Below are 21,536 nucleotides of genomic sequence, written 5' to 3'. Positions count from 1 at the left end.
TTGCCATAGTTTAAAATATCACAAGTTCCAGAATGTTTTAGGAACATTTTGGTTTGTAAGTTGAGCGCCTTGGGAGGTTTTTCTCCCATGTGGCATCATGTATGAAAATTGTGTTTCCAGTGAATCACTTCCATTAGTTCATTTCAGAAGTGTGTATTGGTGTATATTTTACTTAACTCATTTCTAGACTTAGCTCTTCAAGAAGGAAAACTATACCCATTTTCAGAAGAGAAGTGACTTTACCAAATATTCATCAGAGGTATTTTGAGTTGTAAAATTATGTTGCAAATATTTGTAATTAAGGTTGCATGTAATCATTATTTACTTTCAAATCAGATATAATTCTTTATACTCACCATGCTTGAGTTAATGCTATATTTTTTGTAGACTCTCTGCAATTAAAAAAAATCCAAGTCACTTGTGCTTCAGATTGACATAGATTATGAGTAGAACAAAGTAAAATGCTTTTAAAAGTCAAGGTGGTTCTTCAGTATTTTTAAAAAATGTAGTTATGCTAAATATTTATATGTCCAGGTAGCACATAGTTTATTTTGAAGAACAAGAGATCCACTTGTGAATCAGATGTGGTAGTATTGGACTAATTTTCCTTGGTATGTGGTCTGGTTACCTTTTAACACCTCAACCTCACCATTTGTGAGAAGAAAGTATTGGTGTACAGTTCTATATCTGAGAGGAAAGTTAGTGTATACTCACTTCCCTTGCCCTCATTACTCTTCCTCATTCCTGAACCAGAATTTCAGTACATCATTTGTGAAAGGTTCCCATTCCCCCTCTCCTTGCCCAGCTGTATTATTTTACTGTTATCTTCCACCAAATTCATCTTAGGTATTCTCTGATTTTATTTCTTCATTGGCAAAAGAGGAAAAATAGCATTTGCTGGTTACCTATGTGAAAATTGCAAAAGATTCTTCCCAGTTTGGTTTGTGTTCAGATTTATATATTTCATAATATAGATAACATTCACCATCTGTTTCATGCTCCCTTAGAAGTATATTTTCTTTTGAGTTTATCTAAGTTTACTCTTTAGTGCCATCTTTTAAAATTAAACTTAGTTTAATTAGTTTTAATTTAGTAATTAATTAGTTTAGTTTTCAGAATTAATAATCATATTATTATTTCCTTCTGATGAATGGTAAGTAGCCGAATAAAATTATAATTGGTAGTTGAAAAATAAATGAAAAAATTTTTTTCTTTCCATTAAAATTGTATTTACTTCAAAGAATGGTAAGTTCAAAACAAGGAGTATATTTTAAGACTAACCTTGTAGGCAATTAAGGCAAGAGTGATTTATGCAAACTTCAGTGAAATTGCATTCCGTGAGCAAGATGCTACCCCCGGCTACACAAATGCCTTCAGTACAGTTCATTTTATGCATTGCTGTCTCAGGGAAATAATTTCCTCTGCTGATTATTATCTTAGCATCCGAAAGTACCATTCATACTGAAGAATCCTAAAACATCTTTCTGGTTATATGAGTTTCATTGTCAAGACTTCTTTGCTCATGTTACTTGGTAAACAGTGAGGATTTTTCCTTTTGTGATAGTTTTGTAGACTGATGAAACTTGCCCATTTTCTCCTTTGCAGAAAGATTCTAGATAAAAGAAAGATAGTTTTAATTTAGTAATACCAAAGAGTAAAAGGAAATCGGATCTGCATGGTGTACTGCATGGGTGGAGAACCTGTGGCCTCGAGGCTATATGTGGCCCTCTAGGTCGTCAAGTGCAGCCTTGACTGAATCCAAACTTCACAGAACAAATCCCCTTAAGAAAAGGATTTGTTCTGTAAAACTTGGACTCAGTCAGAAGGCTGCAGGTCCCCCATCCCTGGTGTAGCAGGTAGCGGAGTTGTCCTTGGGCTCAGGAAAACCAAGGTTCAAGTCCAGCCTCCAATAGACTAGTTGTGTGACCTCAAGTTAGCCATTTAACCTCTCAGTAACAAGACTTATGTTTACTGATTTGCACCTTCTATAGGAAATCTTTCTTAGCCCTCATCCTCTAGCTGCTATTGTTTTTTCTCCTGAACAGGAAAAAAATACATATTTATCTTGAATTTAGTGTGTGTGTACACACACACACACACACACACACACACACACACGTTCATAGATAGATAAATAAAACATTCATTTAGTTCTTACTATGTTCACTGCTTTAAACCCTGAGGATATAAATATAAGCAAGCAAGACAGTTCCTCAGAAAACTTATATTCTGAAGACAACACATAAAGGGAAGGTGGTGTGTGTAGTAGGTGACCATATAGGGTGAGGGAGATGGAAGAACTGCATATGTGGCAGCATGAGAAGCATGGCTTGGAGCTAGTATCAAGGAAGGGAGAGGTAGAAGGAAATTCCACACTGGGACCTCCCCTATGCAGATAAAATCATGGGCCAGAGAATGAAAGTAAAAACTTAACAAGCATAGAATAGCATAATTTAAATAAAATTGATTGATTTTAGTTGTGGTGCCCATGTTTTCTGCATTTGCTGTAGTGAAATAGGCAGCATTCATGGTCCCTATCTGATTTTCTTATGAGAAATAACGTTGATCAGGTGGTGACTCTACCCCTTTCAGACATGTATACACTATATCAGTACTGATACACTTTTCTGAGTAATAGGATGGGGGTGGGGTGGGGAGCAGTATGTTCCCACTTACAGTCTCTTTATTTGTTCAAGTCTAAATATAGTGCTGTAGTATAGCATATTGTCTAAGACTATGAGTTTTAGAATCATAAAGATCTGGCTCAAGTCCTTCCGCTGACACATAATGGCTTTGTTACTATGGGCCAGTCCCTTAATATGTCAGTGTTGCAGACAGATCTTTAAGACTAGAAGTTACACACAAGCTACTGATGTGCATTGATGGAGAGGGTATCAAGAGTTCCCTGCACTTTCACCTGGATTTTCCAATAATCCTTCACTAAAGTTTTCATCAGGGTTCAGAAGTGATCCTGAGAGAGTGCAAATTGTGATAAGTTGTACAAAGCCTTTGAGCATGGGATCAGTGATGGACTATGTGTCTGCTGTCCAGCCTAGCCAAACATAGAGAAACTCATTACCAGAATGCCTTCCAGGTGACGAATTTCTTGAGCCTGATGAATTTCTATAATTGGAGTTATAGCTATAGAGGTTGTAACCACATTGATAAAATCAGGTCCTTGAAGTTTTGTAACTTGAGTGCCAGAATTCATTTTATGTGGAGCAAGTGGGACACCCAGTGGCTAAACTATTTATTGGCTTTTCCTTTTTTCCATTTTCATACTATTCCTTACTTTCATCATACACATGATTGAAACATTTATTGAATACATCCCATCCTGGTTATCCATGTAGATGTTTTTATTTGTCTTTCAAAAACTACTGTTTTTTCCATTTTCTTTAATAAGAATATTTATGGTAGAAATGATTATGTGATATCTCTAAAAAAGTATTAAACTTTCAATTTGGTCACAAATTTTTCAGTCTTAAATTTAAAACTTCTGAATTGTTTTTATGCTACTGTGAAATAAAGATAGAAATGTAATTGAGCACACCATTTATTTAATTTAAAATGAGACTTGCTATAATAGTAACCACTCATCAATTATTGTTCTGTATTTTCTAATTTATAAAAAGATAATTGATTATATAAGCAATAACTAATATATTTATGAAAATTGCTTAATGCTTGGTTTTTCTTAATTTGAAACATTGAGAGTTTGTATATATGAAAGGATCAAATATTCTCCTTACTCTCCCTATGTAATCCCTATCTTTTCTTAGCTGCTAATACAGTCTCTCTGCCCAGGAAGTCCATGATTATAATAGAAGCAAGAGTTGGCTAGAGCCATTCCGACCACATATTCGTAGGGTTCGGATATTAACCAGAAACCTTAGTTAAGGAATTGGCTCCATGGCTATAAGCTATAGTTATTCAGCCTTACCACTAAAATTATCATTTAAAAATTTTCCATAACAAACATACTTCTTCGTTAATTAGCTCAGATAATTAGTTGTTGAGCCATTTAAAAATGTACCAGACCATTGGTGACCATGATAAAATGTGTTTCTAACAAAAGCAAATTCTTAGCTTTTCCTTTAATATGAAAAGAACAACATTTTTGGAGAAGAGCAAATCTACATGTTATACAAATGAATGCCAAATTAAAAGCATTATTTTAATTTACTTTTTTTGGAACAAAGTCAAAACACAGGTTCTGTTGGTGAGACTATTAGAACCAGTAACGTTCGCCTTGGTTCTTTATAGCTTAATTATAAACCCAGGGGAGGGTGTTTATGCTATTTAAACTAAGACACGGAAGTTTAGCATGACCTGCTTTTTTATGGTTGAAGTTTTGCCCTAAAATTAGAGGACAAGGTTTTTAAAAATAATTTTTTCAATTCATAACCAAAATCAAAATTCTGTGTGAGTCCAGTTTACTTTGAAATACCAAATGTGATTCAGATTTAAAATTTTTTCTAGAAACTTTTGTCAGAGGAATTTTAGTAGTTGTAGAAATGTACCTTTTATTTTTCACTTGATGAAAACAGTCTTTTTTTTTTTCTCTTCCAGGGTTACATGAATTCTTTTTCCTCCTAGTCCTCGTATATTTTGTGACTGCCTGCATTTATGCTCAGTCGCTGTGGCAAGCTATTAAGAAAGGAGGGCCTATGCACATGGTTTTAAAGGTCTTAACAACTGCATTGCTCTTGCAAGCTGGCTCAGCTTTAACTAATTACCTGCATTTCTCCAGGTACTTTGCTACCATTGAGACTCACTCGTTAAAGTTAATTCTAATTTTGATTATGAATTTTGTTTTAGAACTTTCTAATTTACACTAACGCTACTCCTTTCCATTTCTTAGTTACTCCAAAGATGGAATTGGGGTCCCTTTTATGGGAAGTTTGGCAGAATGTAAGTATCTTTTAAGAATACATATATTAAGCATAGCCATTAGTTTTTGAATTATTTTTGGTTGTGTTTATGCTTTATTTAACTAAGGTTGGTAAGTTCATTTGATTAAATTTTGGCACTAATTCAGCCAAAGCTGGAGATTCAGTCTGTTTCTACATGGACCAGTTAGCTCTATTTTTTCAATAACCAATGCTTGTACTTATAATTCAGTAAATCATTCTCTAAAATGAGAATCAGTTTCTTTAGTGATCACTTGAATTTTTGCCAACTCTGGACCTATAGAAAAATTTCAGAGAGTAATCAGTCTGTGTGACAATGATTGACATAGGTGTAGTGGTTATCATGATGCATATCTATATTTAATCTTATTTTTGCTGCTTTTTATTTTTGGAATACTGAATTAAATTGGAAAAGTTCAACTAAGCTTAGTAAATTTCACAATTGAGAATAAAAAAATAAGAGGACAAACATTATAGAGCCTACCTTAAAACTCAGGTTCTAAATACAAATATATTCTCCTGGGAGTAGCATTCCTTATGTTTCTGTCTCATCCACATTTCACTATCAAATGGGTTGTCATCTGACTAGTTACTTATACTGATTGGTCCAGGAATCCACTCTGCTAATCTTCTTGTCTAAGCTTTTAAAAAATAGTGAGCCTGAATTTTACTTGTATTCACAATCAAGACATGAATGAACTCTTGCAGTCTGTTTGTATCAACTTTGATTTATCAGTGGGCTCATCCAATTAGTGGAATGTTCAAGTCCCTTTGTCCTCCATCTCTTTCATATTATGAACTTTTGTCTTTTAGAGAACATAAGATTCTCAGTTAGAGATTATCTAGTCCAAGCCTGCCATTATGTAGGTGAAGAAACTTACACAGGGAGAGTTGAAGTAATTTGCCCAAGGTCACCCAGCTGGCTAATAATATGGGATTTGAGCTAGTCTTTTAATAACAGGACAAGTGCCCTTTCCATCATACCATGTGGCTGCCACATACTTTGTACCTCTGCCAAAGATTGATCAAGAAAATTAAGAAAAACTTAAGTGGTAATATTATTATTGTATATCTGTTAGGGCTGAATCAGTGAAGTACTTAAAGTTCTTGGACAAAATGGAATTTTTTAGTATACGTATTTTTTTGAACTCTCATTCATACAGTTTGTTATACCTATAATTAGTGGGTAATTGATTCCCTTTAAGATGAACCAAACTGTTTTGTGTTCAGTGAGAGAATTGTATCCAAAATGTTGTATACTATTTTGTTTCAAATGTAATTTTCAAATACACAAAGAAATAATTTGGAAAATCAGAGTAGTTGTAGATATTTGGCATTTTTTTGCAGTTTTATAATGACAACAAACATGATGGTGATTATGATGATAATGATAGCTAGCATTTATATAGCTTCTACTTATGTTCCAGATAATGTGCTAAGTCCTTTACAGAGGCACTCTCATTTGGTCTTTAGAGCAACCCTAGCTATAATTAGTTCTATTTTAAGTTGAAAGGTCACTCAGCTAGTAAGTATTTAAGACCAGAATTGAACTCAGGTCTTGTAGCATCTCGGCCTAGCACTCTATCCGCTGTGCCATCTAGCTGTCTTGTTTATATAGGATAGATAATAACCAAATAGTGGTATAATGACCAAATAGTGTTTGCCAAAAGTTAGATGTTAGCTTTTGTGATTAAAAGATCCTGTACTGATATTGTATAAAAATCTAAAATATCCTTATCTCATTTTAAAATATGTCATTTAATAAAACTGAATTTGGAACATCCTGCCCTGAAATGAAAATATTAGCATAAAGGTGTGACTCTTTGGGTTGACAGCAAACTCTCAAATTATTTGATCTAATGGATTATGTGATTATTAGTTAATCTGGCCTATATTCTTTTAATGTAAGTAAACTTTGTTATATAGTTAACCTTTTATCACTTTTAAAAATAGCTTCAGATAGAGCAGTGGCTGTCCCAAGTAGCTTTAAAAAAATGTAGAGAAGATTCTAAAGAAAGATGTATTTTGTAAAATTGTGATAAATTTTACTGTGGACCAAATCAAAGTTCATGAGAACGTAAACATGGTTCAGTATTTTTTGGCCTGAAGAAAAATAGCTTGTGAAACAACAATCACATAAACTTAAAATATTTTCAGTCTTTTTGGTTTACTTGATTTTATTGCTATTTTGCTACCTCATCTAGTAATGCCGTTCCTGCGTTAATGTTGCTTCCATTGACGCCAACTTGCAGTTCTAAGTGATGGCCACCTGGTGGCGCACCACGCTAGTGCAGCAGGCGTTCTTCAGAACTTGAAGCTGACTACTGTCCTCAGAGAGCAGGTTCTGTACAGTCATGCGTCTGTTCCCATGTTATTCCATATTAGTGTTCTGTGTTAGACAGTATTGGCTCTAAACACCGTAGTTAAGTTAAAGAAACAAAATATTGTGGCCTGCTCTGATGAAGGAGTCACAACCTTGCAACAATTTCAGTGAATTAAATAACAGGTTATGTGTTAAGAGAACTGGATTAAAGAACAAGTATAAAAGCTTACTAGCAGTTGTAGTTTTACGTTTGTGTAAGCTGTTTTGCACTTGGTAAAGTGAGATAGGTAGTGCAAGTATAATTACCCTCATGTTACAGAGGAGGAAAGTGACGCACCCAGGGTCAGACAGCCGGTAAGCAGTAGAGCCAGGGCTGGAACCCAGATTTTTTGTTCCCGGGTTCAGTGTTCTTTCTGCTATATCACACAGCTATTCAAAATTAGATTTAAGGTAGGTTTTTCTAGAGGTATTATACAAGTACTCCTTTTGAACAAAATAATAACATTTATTCAAAGAATAAAGACCTAAATGATCTTATAGATTTATTAAAAGTATTACTTCTGTAGTGATCAAATTTCTGATTGAATAGATTCATATTTTTCTTTGTATAAAAGTTGTGGTACAAATACTTGTATTTAAAATGAAATTGATACTAACTTGGCATGGTCTCATAAAGTATACTAATGGGGAATTAAAATCCAGGTTCTACCACTGATAAACTGTGTGACCTTTATCAAATCTGAATCTCAGTTTCCATATTGATGAAGTACAAGGTTATACTAGATGATGTCTAACACCCTTTCTAACTTATTTGAATTAAATTTCGTAACCATTTACTTAATGCCTACTATATGCAAGGCATTGTACTAGGAATTAGTTCTTGGACTCCGAGGTTTTTCTGAGTTGAAATGTATCTTAAAAATAAGGCAAAACTAGGCTATTGAGTAGTGGTGGTGATTCATGAAGCACTGACTAACAAAAGTTAATTAAATTAGTGGGGTTAATAAATAAACAACACTGGCTCCATTTTCATATTTATCTAAACTACTTGTATTGAGTTCTAAATGAGTGGTATAATTCCAGAGTGTTGTTTTAATTCACAGACTGGTTTGCTATTCTCTTATCTTTTATCTGGTCCCTTTGAAGGGAAGAATACTTTGAACGACGAATGACTGTCAGTTTTTGTTTTCCTCTTTTGTCAGTTTGTGACATAGCCTCCCAGATCCAGATGCTGTACTTATTACTGAGCTTATGCATGGGCTGGACAATAGGCAGAATGAAGAAATATCAGAGCAGACCTCTCCAGTGGGATTCTACTCCAGCATCTACTGGTGTAGCTGTAGTCATTGTCGTAATACAGGTCTGTGTTATTTAGTCTGATCTTCCTGCTTCACTTTGTTCAGAGGGTAGAATTAAATTTGAGAAGTATTGTCAAGCTTGAATGTAGTCTGATTTTAGAAATATGAATAGACAGTCACAAGGACTTCTTGTTATAGTTACGGAATTGAATACCACCACCTAATATAGAAATTTTTATTTTTTCCAACTTGAGCCTGATATCATTTAACTGTATATGCCATTTTTAATTAAGAATATTTAACTTACCTGAATCAAAATCTCCTATTTCAGAATAATCCAGTGTTAAAGATGATTAATTATAAAGTCATCAGGTCCAGTTTTGTTAACTAAGTATATCAGAATTCAAATCACTAACTGAAAAATGGAGTTTGAATTTAACTGGAAATGAAAATCTAGAATAAGAAAGAAGTAGAAATTAAGTGAACTAGAGAGCATTTTGTCTTAAAGAAAATCTTTGTTACTGATTTTCTCTCAACCTCATTTTCTTAAACTAAATGTAATGTGGTATCTATTTCAAGTTCTACGTACAAGATATAAAAAGGTATATAAGAATCAGAGTAGGGAAAGGAAATTTACTTATTTATGATTGATTAATGGTCAGTATTATTTTCAGGTATAAATATATATCATGTCATAATCTGTAAGAGTAGTTTAGAATAAAAAACAAATGATCTGGGAAAGAGAAGCCCCAAGGTAAGTATATACACTCACTACTTAGACAGAAAACAATTCTATTATACCAGGAAATAAATATTAATGGGAAAAAAACTAAAAATAAATGAAAAAGGATGAAATTCTAACAATTGTAGTGTTTTGATCCTGGAAAATAATTAGTATAAGAGATACATTTACTAATAGATCAAATTTCCATTTGTCATTTTATGTCCTTTCCTTCATGGAATTCCTATTACCTTTTAAAGAGAAGAAAAGATTGAAGGTAAAGAAATTTGATCCCAAACTCTTTGATCTATTTAATTTTAACACTTCACCATGGATAGAAAAATTACGTATTGAGTATTCATAGGGTATATGTCACTGTACTAGATTCCTGAGAGCTTATGGAGTATAGATTGCATGTCAAGGACCCCCAATTTAATAAGGTGAAAAGGATGGTTAGATACTCCATCAACAGAAATATATAGATTGATTATATATCAATTTATGTTTATAAAGGGAGAGTGAACTGGAATGTGTGAAAGTGACGTGAAAAGTATTAAAGAGTAGTTTTCTGTTAAATGAGAAGCACTTTCTTAGAAGAATGTTTTGGATCACAGCTTACAGAATGAGAAGGGTTCAGTATGGTTGGGCTGAGAGGGGTTAGGAGTGGCGCAGGCTATTTTAGTCATGGAGAATGACCTGCACAAAGGCTTTAACCTGAGAAGGAAGTCTCCTGCATGGGGAATGGCAAAGGAGTGTTGATGACTAAAACAGTGATTTGTACTGATTTAAGCCCCTGTGAAATCCAAGAATAGCTTAGAAGACATTAAACACTCTAAGGTGGTGGATAACGTTTTCAAGTCTGTGTGTTTGGTGGGTCTTAAAAGTGGTACTTAAGATTGACTGACGGGGAGGCTAATGATTAGGATTTCTGTAAAGTATGTTACAGTAATTCAGGTGCATGGTATTCAGCCTTTAATAAAGAGCTTTGGAAATGGGAGGAATGATGGACTGGTTGTAGGAATTAATGATTCTGATAAGCAAACACAGCAAAAGTTAAATCCAAAAAGTCCTGAAGATTTAGAGGATACATGGTAATAATTCACAGTATATGCTAAATATACAGATCTGTACTCAGAGGTCTTAAGACATGATAGGAGAGACAAACTTTTAATAAACAACTGAACAGATTTCCAGATCATACAAGAATAATGAGGTATTATTGAGGATTGCCCCCAAGGTTGTAGACTTGGAGAACCAACCTGATCCTGATAAGGAATATTGGAGGAGTGAATGAGTATTAGAGGAAAGATAAAGATCTTTTTCTTTTCATGTTGCATTTGATACTTCAGATTTGGAAAAAAAAACTGTCTTGGTTTTTTTTTTATTGTTTTATTTAAAGTATGGCATATCATTGAATAAAGGACTATGCCTATACTTTATCAAGTGACAACTTTTGTGGTTTGCTTGACTATGGAACATCTTCAGTAGTTTTTAGAGAAGCATTTTGGGGAGGAAATAGCCATAAATATTTTCTAAAATCTAAGACTGCTGTTTTTCTTTACAGAGTATTTTGCTGCTTTGGGAACAATTTGCAGATACCAACCACCACAGCTACCATGCACAGCATAATTTAGCAGGGATACTACTAATTATTTTAAGAGTTTGCCTAGCATTATCTATAGGCTGTGGTCTTTACCAGATCATCACAGTGGAAAGAAGTACACTTAAAAGGGAGTTCTACATCACATTTGCCAAAGTAAGTGTTCTGTGTAGGAAGTAACTTTTTTTAAATTATGTTTTCTTTATACTTTTTTCATAAAGGTATGTGGCACAGATGTGTAAAACATCCCGTTTGGAAGACAGGAGACCCAGGCTCATATCACTACTAGTTTATCCTGTAATCATCATTCAGTATTTGTGACCCATTAATTTTTTTAAACTTGTAAATGGAGAGATTATTTATTCTCTGCTGTTGCGCAGGACTGTTGTAAGGAATAAAGACATGATAAGAATAAGTAATAAAGCAGTTTGGACTCTTCAAGAGGGCTCTGACTAGTTCAGGATGTTGTGAATAGAACAGGAAGACCTGAGTTTAAGTTTTACCTCTGACATATACTGGCTTTGTGACCCTAGGCTAGTCACTGAACTTTTCAGTGCTCAAGGCCAATGATGTCAGACTCAAATAGAAACAGGAACCACTAAATTATACGTAAGGAACTCTTCAGGCCTCATACATTTAGTTTTTAAAATGTAATATTTTCTGTGTTTTATTATATTTTTATTTATTTTGTTAAATATTTCCAAATTACATTTTAATCTGGTTTGGGACAGACTCAAGAGTGTTGTGGGGTGGATGCAACTCGTGGGTGTTGTGTTTGACACCACTACTCTAGGTAACTCTAAGACTATCAGTACAGAGAATTACTGGTTAGAGGGAGTTTTCTCACCAGAGTGTTCCCTTTATCAGTAAAATCACAAATCCAGTCCCCAGTCCTTCTTTAAGAGACACATATTAAATGAATGTAAGATGCAACAGCTGAAAGGTAGTCTTTTGTAATACAGGCATCATCAGAGGCAGAAGTTGGGTGATGAACCATTTTTCTATAAAAACAGATACAGCCAGGTAACTGAAATACATTCTACATCCTACTTAGTCCATCTCACCTCTAAATACTTACATATCCAGAGAGCAGTGGGGACAGGTGGAGAAGATGTCATGGCATAATGGGAAAAACATTGACCTGCAATCAAGAGAACCTGGATTTGAAGCCTATCTTTGCCTCTTACTACCTTGGAAAGTCACTTAACTATTCTGGGTTAGTTTCTTCATTTATGGAAGGAGGAGACCACGCAAGATTACTTGTAAAGGCCTTTCTGATTCTAAATTCCATGATCCTGTATCTGACAGAGGTCTTTCTGCACTATTGTTCAGAGGCAGAGAATAGTGAAAGTTATTCTTCATTTGTCTTTTGCCTTTCTACTTCTTTTCTTGGTGTGATCTTGAAGCCAGTCTGATTTAATTTGAATTAAGAAGGGGAAGTTTTCACAGAGATTCAGCAGAAGACACAGGAGGTGGCGTAGAGAGCTGGCGGTCGTCCAAAAGTTCATCCTTGCCCCATATCGTGTCCTTTTTCTAGACCAGGGGTGAGGAATCTGCAGCCTTGAGGCCGCAAGTCACCTTCTGAGTCCTCCAAGTGCAGCCCTTTGACTGAATCCACACTTCAGAGAGCAAGGATTTGTTCTGTAAAACTAAGACTCAATCAAAAGACCATACCCAAGGATCTAGAAGGCCACATGTGGCCTTGAGGCCGCAGCTTTACCTCCCCTCATCTAGACTGTTCCAGGAGCCACACCTCATGTCAATTATATCAGTCCAATCCCCTTATCTTTGTCTTGAGCACTTCAGATCTGCATATCAGGGAAAGAAATACCACTTTGTTTCATCCTGAAAATGCTTTAGAAATAAAGAATTTTTGTTTGTTTGTTTTGGGTGCCTTTTAAGAAATCCTATTTATTTGTTAAAATGGTTTACTACCTTCAGATTCAAAGTGTAATAAACTTGGATTTAGTGGTTCTGATTTTTAAAATCTGTCATCTATTAATCAGTTTTTGAGTTTCAGGAAAAAAAAGGCAATTTGATATATATGATAAATACAGTGCAAACCTGTAAATTAGGTATGTAAAAGCTCATTAAGTGTTGCATCAGAGTAAGATCTCTTGTATACATGGCATGATTTTCTAAATGCTGTAAAAGTATAATCAACCTGGTGAGACAAAAAGCTTATTAACATGACAGTAGCAAAAACAGTCCTTCCAAGTCCTAGTCATACAGTTCCACTTTGCAGACAAACGGAATTGATTTTAATCAGCCTTGTACTGTGTTACTGTAGTCTTCTTGTAGTTCCATTTCAGAGGATAAGCACAACCTTACTCATCTAACATTTTATTCTTCTGTTTCAGGGATGTATCTTATGGTTTTTGTGCCATCCAGGTCTGGCAACCATTTCTGTTCTTTTTAGTGACTACCAAAGAGAGAAGGTGGGTAGTATAAAATTAAAACTATTATTTATAATGCATACATATACATATGTATGTATATATGTGTTGGTTAAGTAATTATGTATATGCTTGAACAAGTAATTATAAGAAGGCCAAAACTGTCTCAGAGATTCGGAAGTTAAATCTATGTGGAAAGGAGGGGAGGAAGGTCTCTATAAAACGTTAACTTGTACTGAAGCAATGGGTCTTTTTGCTTAAAATCTATGTGCAAATTAAATTAGAACTTTAGAATAAAGTTCCTTAGAAGAAAAGTAAATTATATATTTTCTTTTTCTTTATCACAAAACCCAAAATTAGGCAAAAAATTGCTTTTAAGGAGACTACCCTAGACAAGAAGCGGAGTCAACGTCTGCAACTTCACGCCCAATCTTAGTATTATTAGAGGTTTTCTTTCAATATGCCTTTGGTGAAAATGTAGTCATTGCTTCATGTTGCTTTTGTTAGGGTAGTTTTTTTACTGGTTAGCCAATTCCAAAATAATGTTTTACAAAATCAAATTAATCAGAAAAATCACAGTACACAGTAGTGTTGTCTTTGACCTGAGATTAATTTTTTGAAATTCATGATGTGCTTTATTCATTTGGTAAACAGCAGTAGAGATCAAGGTGAATTTACAGGAATCTATCTTGTTGCTTTAACATGCTGGGAGCTGGAGTGAGGAGGCTGCCATGCTCAGGTCTGCCGTAGTTTGATTTGTGTCGATACCTGCCTTCTTAGGTGAATAACTCCATCATTCCAAAGTGGAGTGCTGCCAGCAGCTCTTTACAAGCCATGCAGTGTGTGCTCGAATGCACAAATGTTTTCTGAGCCTGAGGTATTTTACAAAGGGTAAAATAGGTAGAAAGGTAGTCTGCAAAAATAGAGAAGTGACTTGGGAATTTGAAAGGGCCTTTAGAGCCCTTTCAACGTTGGGGGGGGGGGGGGATGTTTTGTTCCCTTTGCCGCATTAGCTTGGAACCCAATTTTTCTCATTATTTGTAGAAACTTCTTCCCTCTGTACAACTTGGCTCCCTTGGGAGGGAAGTTGGTCTAGAAAATCATTCTTTTGTGTCTCACTTTGCCATCTACAAACTCACTGCTGGAGGATTTTTACATGCAGACAGTTACAATTCTGAACATTTAATGGTATTTTCCTTTTATATTTTTTATATTAAAATAGTCTGTTGAAGTTCAGGAAAGAAGTAATATTTTAAAATAATAAATATGTAGGCATATAATAAATTGAATATAATCTCTGTGTTTCTTCATGTAGAATGATGATTTTTACATATTAAAAGCATTCACTTTCTCTCTTTTAGGCTGTTACAATAGGTGTTATCATCTGCCAATCTGTTTCCATGGTTATCCTCTACAGACTTTTTCTGTCTCATAGTCTATACTGGGAAGTTTCTTCACTTTCTTCAGTAACACTACCATTGACAATATCATCTGGACATAAAAGTCGACCTCACTTTTAATACTTGGTTAAAGGGAGAGTACATTCATATGACAAAGTGCAATAAGGATCCAAAAACAGTGACGTTTCACATTTTTGTTCATGTGTTCTTTCGGAAAAATCGAACAGAAAAAACAGAGCGTGTTATACAACTGGCATCTGAACAGTACCAAAACTGAAGAAAGCGAATTAAAGAAATGTTATGAAATATATATAAAATATGAACTTTTAAAGAAAGGTTATTCTTCTGTGGTGCAAGCAGTTTTTTTCCAAATGGAAACAAAGGAGAAAAAGAACTGTGTAATATTTTGGTTAGCTATTTTCAATACAGATACTTCCTCATCTTGTATCAATATAGCTGACTCAGGTTTGACAACCTTATAAAAAGTAATCAGTTAAGTGATTACCTGCTCAAACATGTCTCAAATAGCCCAGTTATGAAATCAGTTGTAATACACTAAGATTGCTCTCTTTTTAAGCTTTAAGGAAAATGTTTAAGAGAATAAAGGGCTTGAAAAAATGAAATCACTTCAGGAAGTGAATGTAAAGTGTTCACATCTAAATTTAGTAAGCTTTTGTTTATTTGTGAATGAGGGAAGCCTCATATATTTTTCTACCACTATTGACTCTGCTTCAGATTTCAACTTGAATAGCAAGGAGCTTTTGATAAACTGTTAAGTGGAAAATAAAACTTAAAAATATTATATGGATGGTATGGACAGAAAACCCAGAAGAAAGCTTTTAAAAGGTCACAGTATTATGATGGAAAAAATAACAGGCTTGCATGTTTGAAAAGAAAAAATGAAAAATGGAATGTGTGATATGGTACTAAATTTTTAATCCTCATATAATTCATTTCTCTTATATTGAATCCTCAATCATAATTAAGCCATATACACAGATTAAATTAACAGAAGCATTTCACATAAATGTTGGTTTCAGTCATCAACTACCCATGAATTCCTGCCCAAGGATACTTAATCAGGATTAAATTTTCTATGAATAATTGAAAAACAAAATACTCACTGGATTTGTTATAATCCTGGTTGGCACTGGGTTCTAAGTAGTTGCCATCTTGAATCCATTGTAATAGAGCCATACTTTGTTATGCCCCTGTATTGAGAATGCCAGCTGAAAAAAATATACTTTATAGAAGTGCCTGTCTATTGAAGTAGTGATTAAAAGGTTGACAATCTTTTCTGTATAAAATTAGCATTACCATTAATACTCATTGATAGGAAATTTTTCTTTTCACATTCATCAGATTATTCAAAACTTTCATTTTCACCACTTACTATGTCGTTGTGAGTGAAAATTTTATTTGTTTCTAGAGGAAGCATTTTCAAAGAAATGAAACCTTGATTTGGTGATTTTTTTTAAATTATAAGTTAATAATGGAACTCTGTTTTAAGCTGTCTGTGACTTTGTATTTTCTTTTGGTGTTTGCCTCACTTCTAGACTTGTTTCATGTAAGGGCTGAGTATATTTGATTATGATTAAGGCAAAATGGCACCATGACAAAGTGCAATATGCTCATTAAATCATCTCTTGAGGAGTTCATGGTAATTTGTTTCATGAATGAGAACTACAGGTTGAAGCTGGAAAATCTGAGATATATTCTAGTTTCACATGTTGTACAAATTGGTCACAGAGTTTTTCTTTTGCTCCATGTTACTGATAATGATAGTCAAGTTCTGTTGTATTCAACCAGAGTATGATTAATCAGTTTTTAAAAGTGAAATTCTTTCTTTGTCTTCAAAAACAATAGTAAAACAATAGTATTTGTCAATTTGAAGTTTCTCTTGTGCAGGAAAAATACTTAATAAATCCTCAGTTGTCCGTCCTGAGTTATATGCGTCTGCAATGTACATGGCACTTAGCTTTCAAGAAGAAAGGGTTTTTTTTTTTTCTGTTCTCTTCTTTACATTCATTGTATATATTTGTGGTAGGTTTGGATTTTTTTTGTTAATTTATTATAGTCATTTCAAGAATCATTGTTTACATGAAGGAAAACTTTTTCACTATGAAATTGATATGCTTTTATCCTAAGTTTATCCAATTATCAGAATTAATAGGATATGAACTAGAATAAATCATTCCATCTTTTTGTTTCCCTAATACCTAATAACCTCATCATCTCAGTTTGCTGCAAAACCAGAGTCGGTGTATGTTGTGGAAATCCTTAGTGAGAGGATCAAAAGCTGACAAATAAAATGTTTTTCCAGATTTGTTACTGGCACTTGCTCACCTGATTGCCTGTTTTTTTTTTTGTCTGAATTTTATTAATTGGGAAAATGGGTAGTCAATATCTGAGGAAATACTTCTTGCACTCAAATTTCTTAATAAAGTACAATGTGAGAAAATGTTCTTTTTTTATTATTAAGTGTATATTCTTTAGTGGGGATGAGTCATTGCCCCTCGTTTGTTTTTCTTTTCCATTGTAATGGTCTAAATTAGAATTGCAGTGAAATCAGAAGTGGAGTTCAGTATGTGTAGGATCTAACAACAATTCAGGACCTGCACTGTGGCTTTTGGCCAGTGAGCTTTGTAAGTCATTGCTGCCACAGTGCAACAGAGGGCCTTCATTTGAGGAATGTTTCCCATGGACTCTGAAATGAAGAGGATAGGCAAGTAGAGGTGGAACCTTCATGTAATGAGACGTGATAAGAAACAGCAACATTTCTGTATCCAGATGAGCACCGTTCCCTTTAAATTCATCTTCTTGGAAAACGATGTTCAGACCAGTGATACTGCCATAGCTGATTTTTAGTCTTCAAAGCCAGCAGCATATTCTTGCATGGCCTCAGCACAATGAATCTTCATTCTTTGAGTAGATTTGGTTTTTGAAAGTAGCCACAAGTGATTCAGAGTCAACTTTGAGGAATGTAATGTGTAATTAAATATAGTTAATACTATTTTTGGTTTGAGAAAAAAAAATTAGTTGTGACCACAGTAATGAGAATAGTTTTCTTGTGTGGTTTGTAAGTGGAACTCCAAAAGAGGAATTTCAAAAACGTTTTTGAGCATCAACTGTATGAGAGCGTCACAAGAAGCAGCTCATCTCTATGGAACTAAGTTACCTGCAGCAAAATTTAAGATCAGGCACTTAGTAAAACAAAAGTCCTGTGGACAGACAAAATAGATGTCACAGAATCCATGCAATAAGTTCTATGAACTTTATTCATAGGAGAGCCCCTTGGGCCCTCACCCTGCTTACATGTGAAATGTGATGCTTCCATTTCCACAGTGGATCTAATGAAGGTCCACCTACAGGAGTGAAAAGTGGTAGCTGACAACATGGCAGCAAGGCTCAAGTCAGGAAAACAATTGAAAATGGACATAAGGACTCAGAGATCACAATAGTCTGAGGCCATTGAAATTGGGAAAAAACAATCCTATACTGATTCCTGCCACCTTAGAGAGTCCACTATTTCAGCTGAGTAGTAGATTGTCAAGAAAATGTTACATTATTTTCTTTACAGACAGCGTATACTTTTTAAAAGTCCATGTATAATATAGTTTTAATTTTTTTTCACCTAAAGTGGCTAAAGTAAACATTTGGTGCTATTTGACAGGGGGAGGGGGGTGTTGTCCAGAGTAACTGATTCACTGATGGTTCCCAGTAACTGAGGGTTGGTTGTACTTTTAAGGATAATGCTTATTTGGAAACATATGTGCTGACATGTTAATTAAATCTCATTGCATTACAGTCATTGTGTACATTGATACTTCAGGTTCCCTGCCATCAGATGCATCAGGTTATGTAAATATAGGAAGGGCTGAGGAATCTGACAGACTCAAAAAACCTTTGTAAAGTAGTTTGTGGACCTAAAGATCTTTGACCTTTTTGTGCTTGTTTATGGATAGATGTGTTCTATTAAAATATGAAGGAGGTGAAAACGTTTGTATTTAAAACATGACTTACATGTGTGATTAGAAAACAGAGTAGGTGTGATTGGAAGATGTTCAAAACTCTAATTCACATATTACTACATTCCAGCTTACTCCCACACAAAATAAACATTTAGAGTTACAGTTAATGAATCTGCCTAGTTTCTATCCCATACAAACATTTAAGATTATCAACTTTTTTAAAAAGACAGTTCTTCCTGGAAGGTAGCATGTTTTTTGAGTTTCCGTGGTTAAAAGTAACTAAGTTTGATTCATTAACTGGTATAAGTTCTCCATTTAGTAACATTCAATATACTTTGTCCACTTTTTACAAACATGTTAACATGAACATCTTAGACTTAATGCTCCTTTGTTAAAAATTATCCATTAAAAGTCCATTAAATTCTGCCTTTGACCTTCCCTCAAAATGTTTGTCTTTGAGACTAAATTAAGTGATTTTAAAATGGAAGCATTACTCATACAAGAAACTGAGTTTTAAAAATACTAGCAGAAGTTGAACAGCACAACAACTGAATTTTGTTGTGCAGAATCACGAATCCCCTGACCTGCCCATTTCCATTTTCAGCAGCCCATTTCAGATCTCAGGACTTTAATTTTCATCATCTCTCATTCTTTTTAGCAAGTTCCTTTTTGAAATCTCAGATCATCTTTTCCAAATCAGATGTGCTTCCCTAGTCATTGACCTTTGTGGTAAGACATTTCCCACTATTTGCTTTTTCATTTTTAATTCAGTCATGTCCCAATGTTTGTTCTGTGTTCATGGTTCTCGATGCTACAACAAGATTATTTCTTGCCATGCTCAAGCTCCTGTTATAAGTTTCAGCAGCCATGGCATGTCTAAACTATATTATCTTATGTTGGCACTAATGAAAAATGAAGGGAGCCAAAGTCATAAAAACCAAACAAATCAAAAACTTCCTGAGGATATATTCTCAAACTGGGAAGTATGCATTAGATTGTGTTTTCTTTAGAGAGTCTCCTCTACCTGCTGCATCATCTGTACACACATTAAGCCAGTATAATGCATGCTTAGAAATACTGAAGCATCTGATTATTAGAACTATCACATAATGGGTACCTTTTACCAATAAAACACATTCTTAGGTTATTTTGTTTTTGAAGTGAATTATGATTTTATTTTATTAGAAACAAAATCTGTATTGCATAGGGGATGTGGAAGTTCAGGTACAATAGTTTGTTTTATGGAGGGATAATCAGAAATTAATGAGCATGTATTCTAATGAAGGTAAAATCTCAATAACAGATGAGAAAAAGACATTCTTTTATTGTTATTTAAAACTCTGCATGGCTAAACCAGAACAGTAATGGAGGGAAATGGTCTGTCTTTGTTTTGCATCAGATTTTTTGAGTTCCTTTGTGTGTCAGAGTGACTTTGTCTTCATATGTATCCATGTTAAAGTTTTGATATTTTTGTTTTGAGTTTGATCTGTTTTATACAAAATAAAGCTTCAGGGCTTAGGTATAAATATTGCCAAAACAGTTTCTTGAATTACTGAGGGAGGGGAAAGGGTAGAAAAAAGGTGTCTCTTCAATAAAGATAAAATTATTTTTCACCTTAAAAAGAATAAAAATCCTTTCTGAAAATTTTGCTTAGAATTTAAGAATATTGCCTTAGGAATTTCAAGGAAAACATACTTTTTACTTGGTGTCTTGAGCTTACTTTATCAAACAAGCAAATGCTGTGTTCTAGATCTATTTCACGTATTATGAAGACAGTTTTTAAATTTTTTTAATTCAATATAATAAAAAATAATTTAAATATTTTCTACAAACTGAGGATTTTCATGTTAATAATTTATATTTCTGCAATGCCTTTAATTCAGGAATTTCTAAGGGTTTTATAAATGTATTTGGTTTCCAAGTTGTCTGTCAGAAATACGTAGTGTTACACATTAGACAGTAGTCTCCGAAGGATCAAAATTATGTTCGAACTAAAGGCAAGAGTGGGTATAGTTTGGTTTCAGCATATTGTTAACTACTTGCATGCAAGAGGTAGCATGTTATCCAGGAAACACACAATCGAGATAGGAAGAAGACAGCCATGAAAATGAGAGCTTAATACAACAAACAGATAGCCCAAGTATTATGCTGTAATGTCAAAAGACTTGAGAGGAAGATCCCTAATGTGTTGGGTTAATGATGGTGTTAGCTAGCATTTACAGTGTTTTAATGTTTACAAATTGCTTTACAAGTATTTCATTGGATCCTCAGAACAAACTCTGGGAGGTAGGTGCTATTATTATACTCATTTTACAGGTGAGAAAACTGGGAGGTTGAGTGACTTACCCAAGGTCACACAGCTAGTATGTGTATGAGGCAGCATTTGAAGTCAGTCTTTCTGACTCCCAGTCTAGCACCATCCACTGCACACCTAACTGCCTATCCTCTAAACATGTAGGAGGCAGAGGTTTTTAACCTCAGGTCCACAGACACCGAGTCCATGGAGAGACTTTAGGAGATATGTGAAATTGGGTAGGAAAAAGTTATGGCTTTATTTTCACTAACTCAAGTGAAGTTTAGCATTTCCTTCAATTTTATTTATTTTTTAATTAAATAGGTGGATAAGCTTAACCAGACTGTCAAGGGGTCCAGGATATAAAAAATGGTTAAGAATTCTTCATTAAGGGAAAGTCATGGACAAGAACCCTGTAGGATGAGAAGGTATCCATGGATTGCTATTTGTATTGTACAAGGGGATATTCATATGAATGAGTTCATGAATCCATTGAAAATTGAATACAGGATGTCTATCAGCTGACTTTTTTAGGATTATGAATATTTGTTCAATTAATTAAACAAAAAATAAGCACCTACTATATGCAAGTGTTAGGTGCTGGGGGGCTCCAAAAATTTA

General features: G+C 34.3%; 1 protein-coding gene across 1 annotated transcript in view; it reads left to right on the top strand.

Moving 5' to 3' along the window:
* GPR180 (G protein-coupled receptor 180) overlaps window positions 1-17,112 on the top strand; it is a 40,234-nt gene extending 23,122 nt beyond the window's left edge. The window contains exons 4-9 of the mRNA XM_072622115.1: window positions 4,573-4,753; window positions 4,865-4,914; window positions 8,439-8,596; window positions 10,820-11,011; window positions 13,216-13,293; window positions 14,613-17,112. Of these exons, the coding sequence (XP_072478216.1) occupies window positions 4,573-4,753; window positions 4,865-4,914; window positions 8,439-8,596; window positions 10,820-11,011; window positions 13,216-13,293; window positions 14,613-14,771 (818 nt within the window). The 3' untranslated portion in view covers window positions 14,772-17,112. The remainder of the gene's footprint in view (window positions 1-4,572; window positions 4,754-4,864; window positions 4,915-8,438; window positions 8,597-10,819; window positions 11,012-13,215; window positions 13,294-14,612) is intronic.
* Window positions 17,113-21,536: the final 4,424 nt, after the last annotated feature.

Source organism: Notamacropus eugenii, chromosome 6 (assembly GCF_028372415.1).
Source record: "Notamacropus eugenii isolate mMacEug1 chromosome 6, mMacEug1.pri_v2, whole genome shotgun sequence".
In the NCBI taxonomy this organism is placed as follows: domain Eukaryota; kingdom Metazoa; phylum Chordata; class Mammalia; order Diprotodontia; family Macropodidae; genus Notamacropus; species Notamacropus eugenii.
This window is presented reverse-complemented; position numbering and strand designations above follow the sequence as displayed.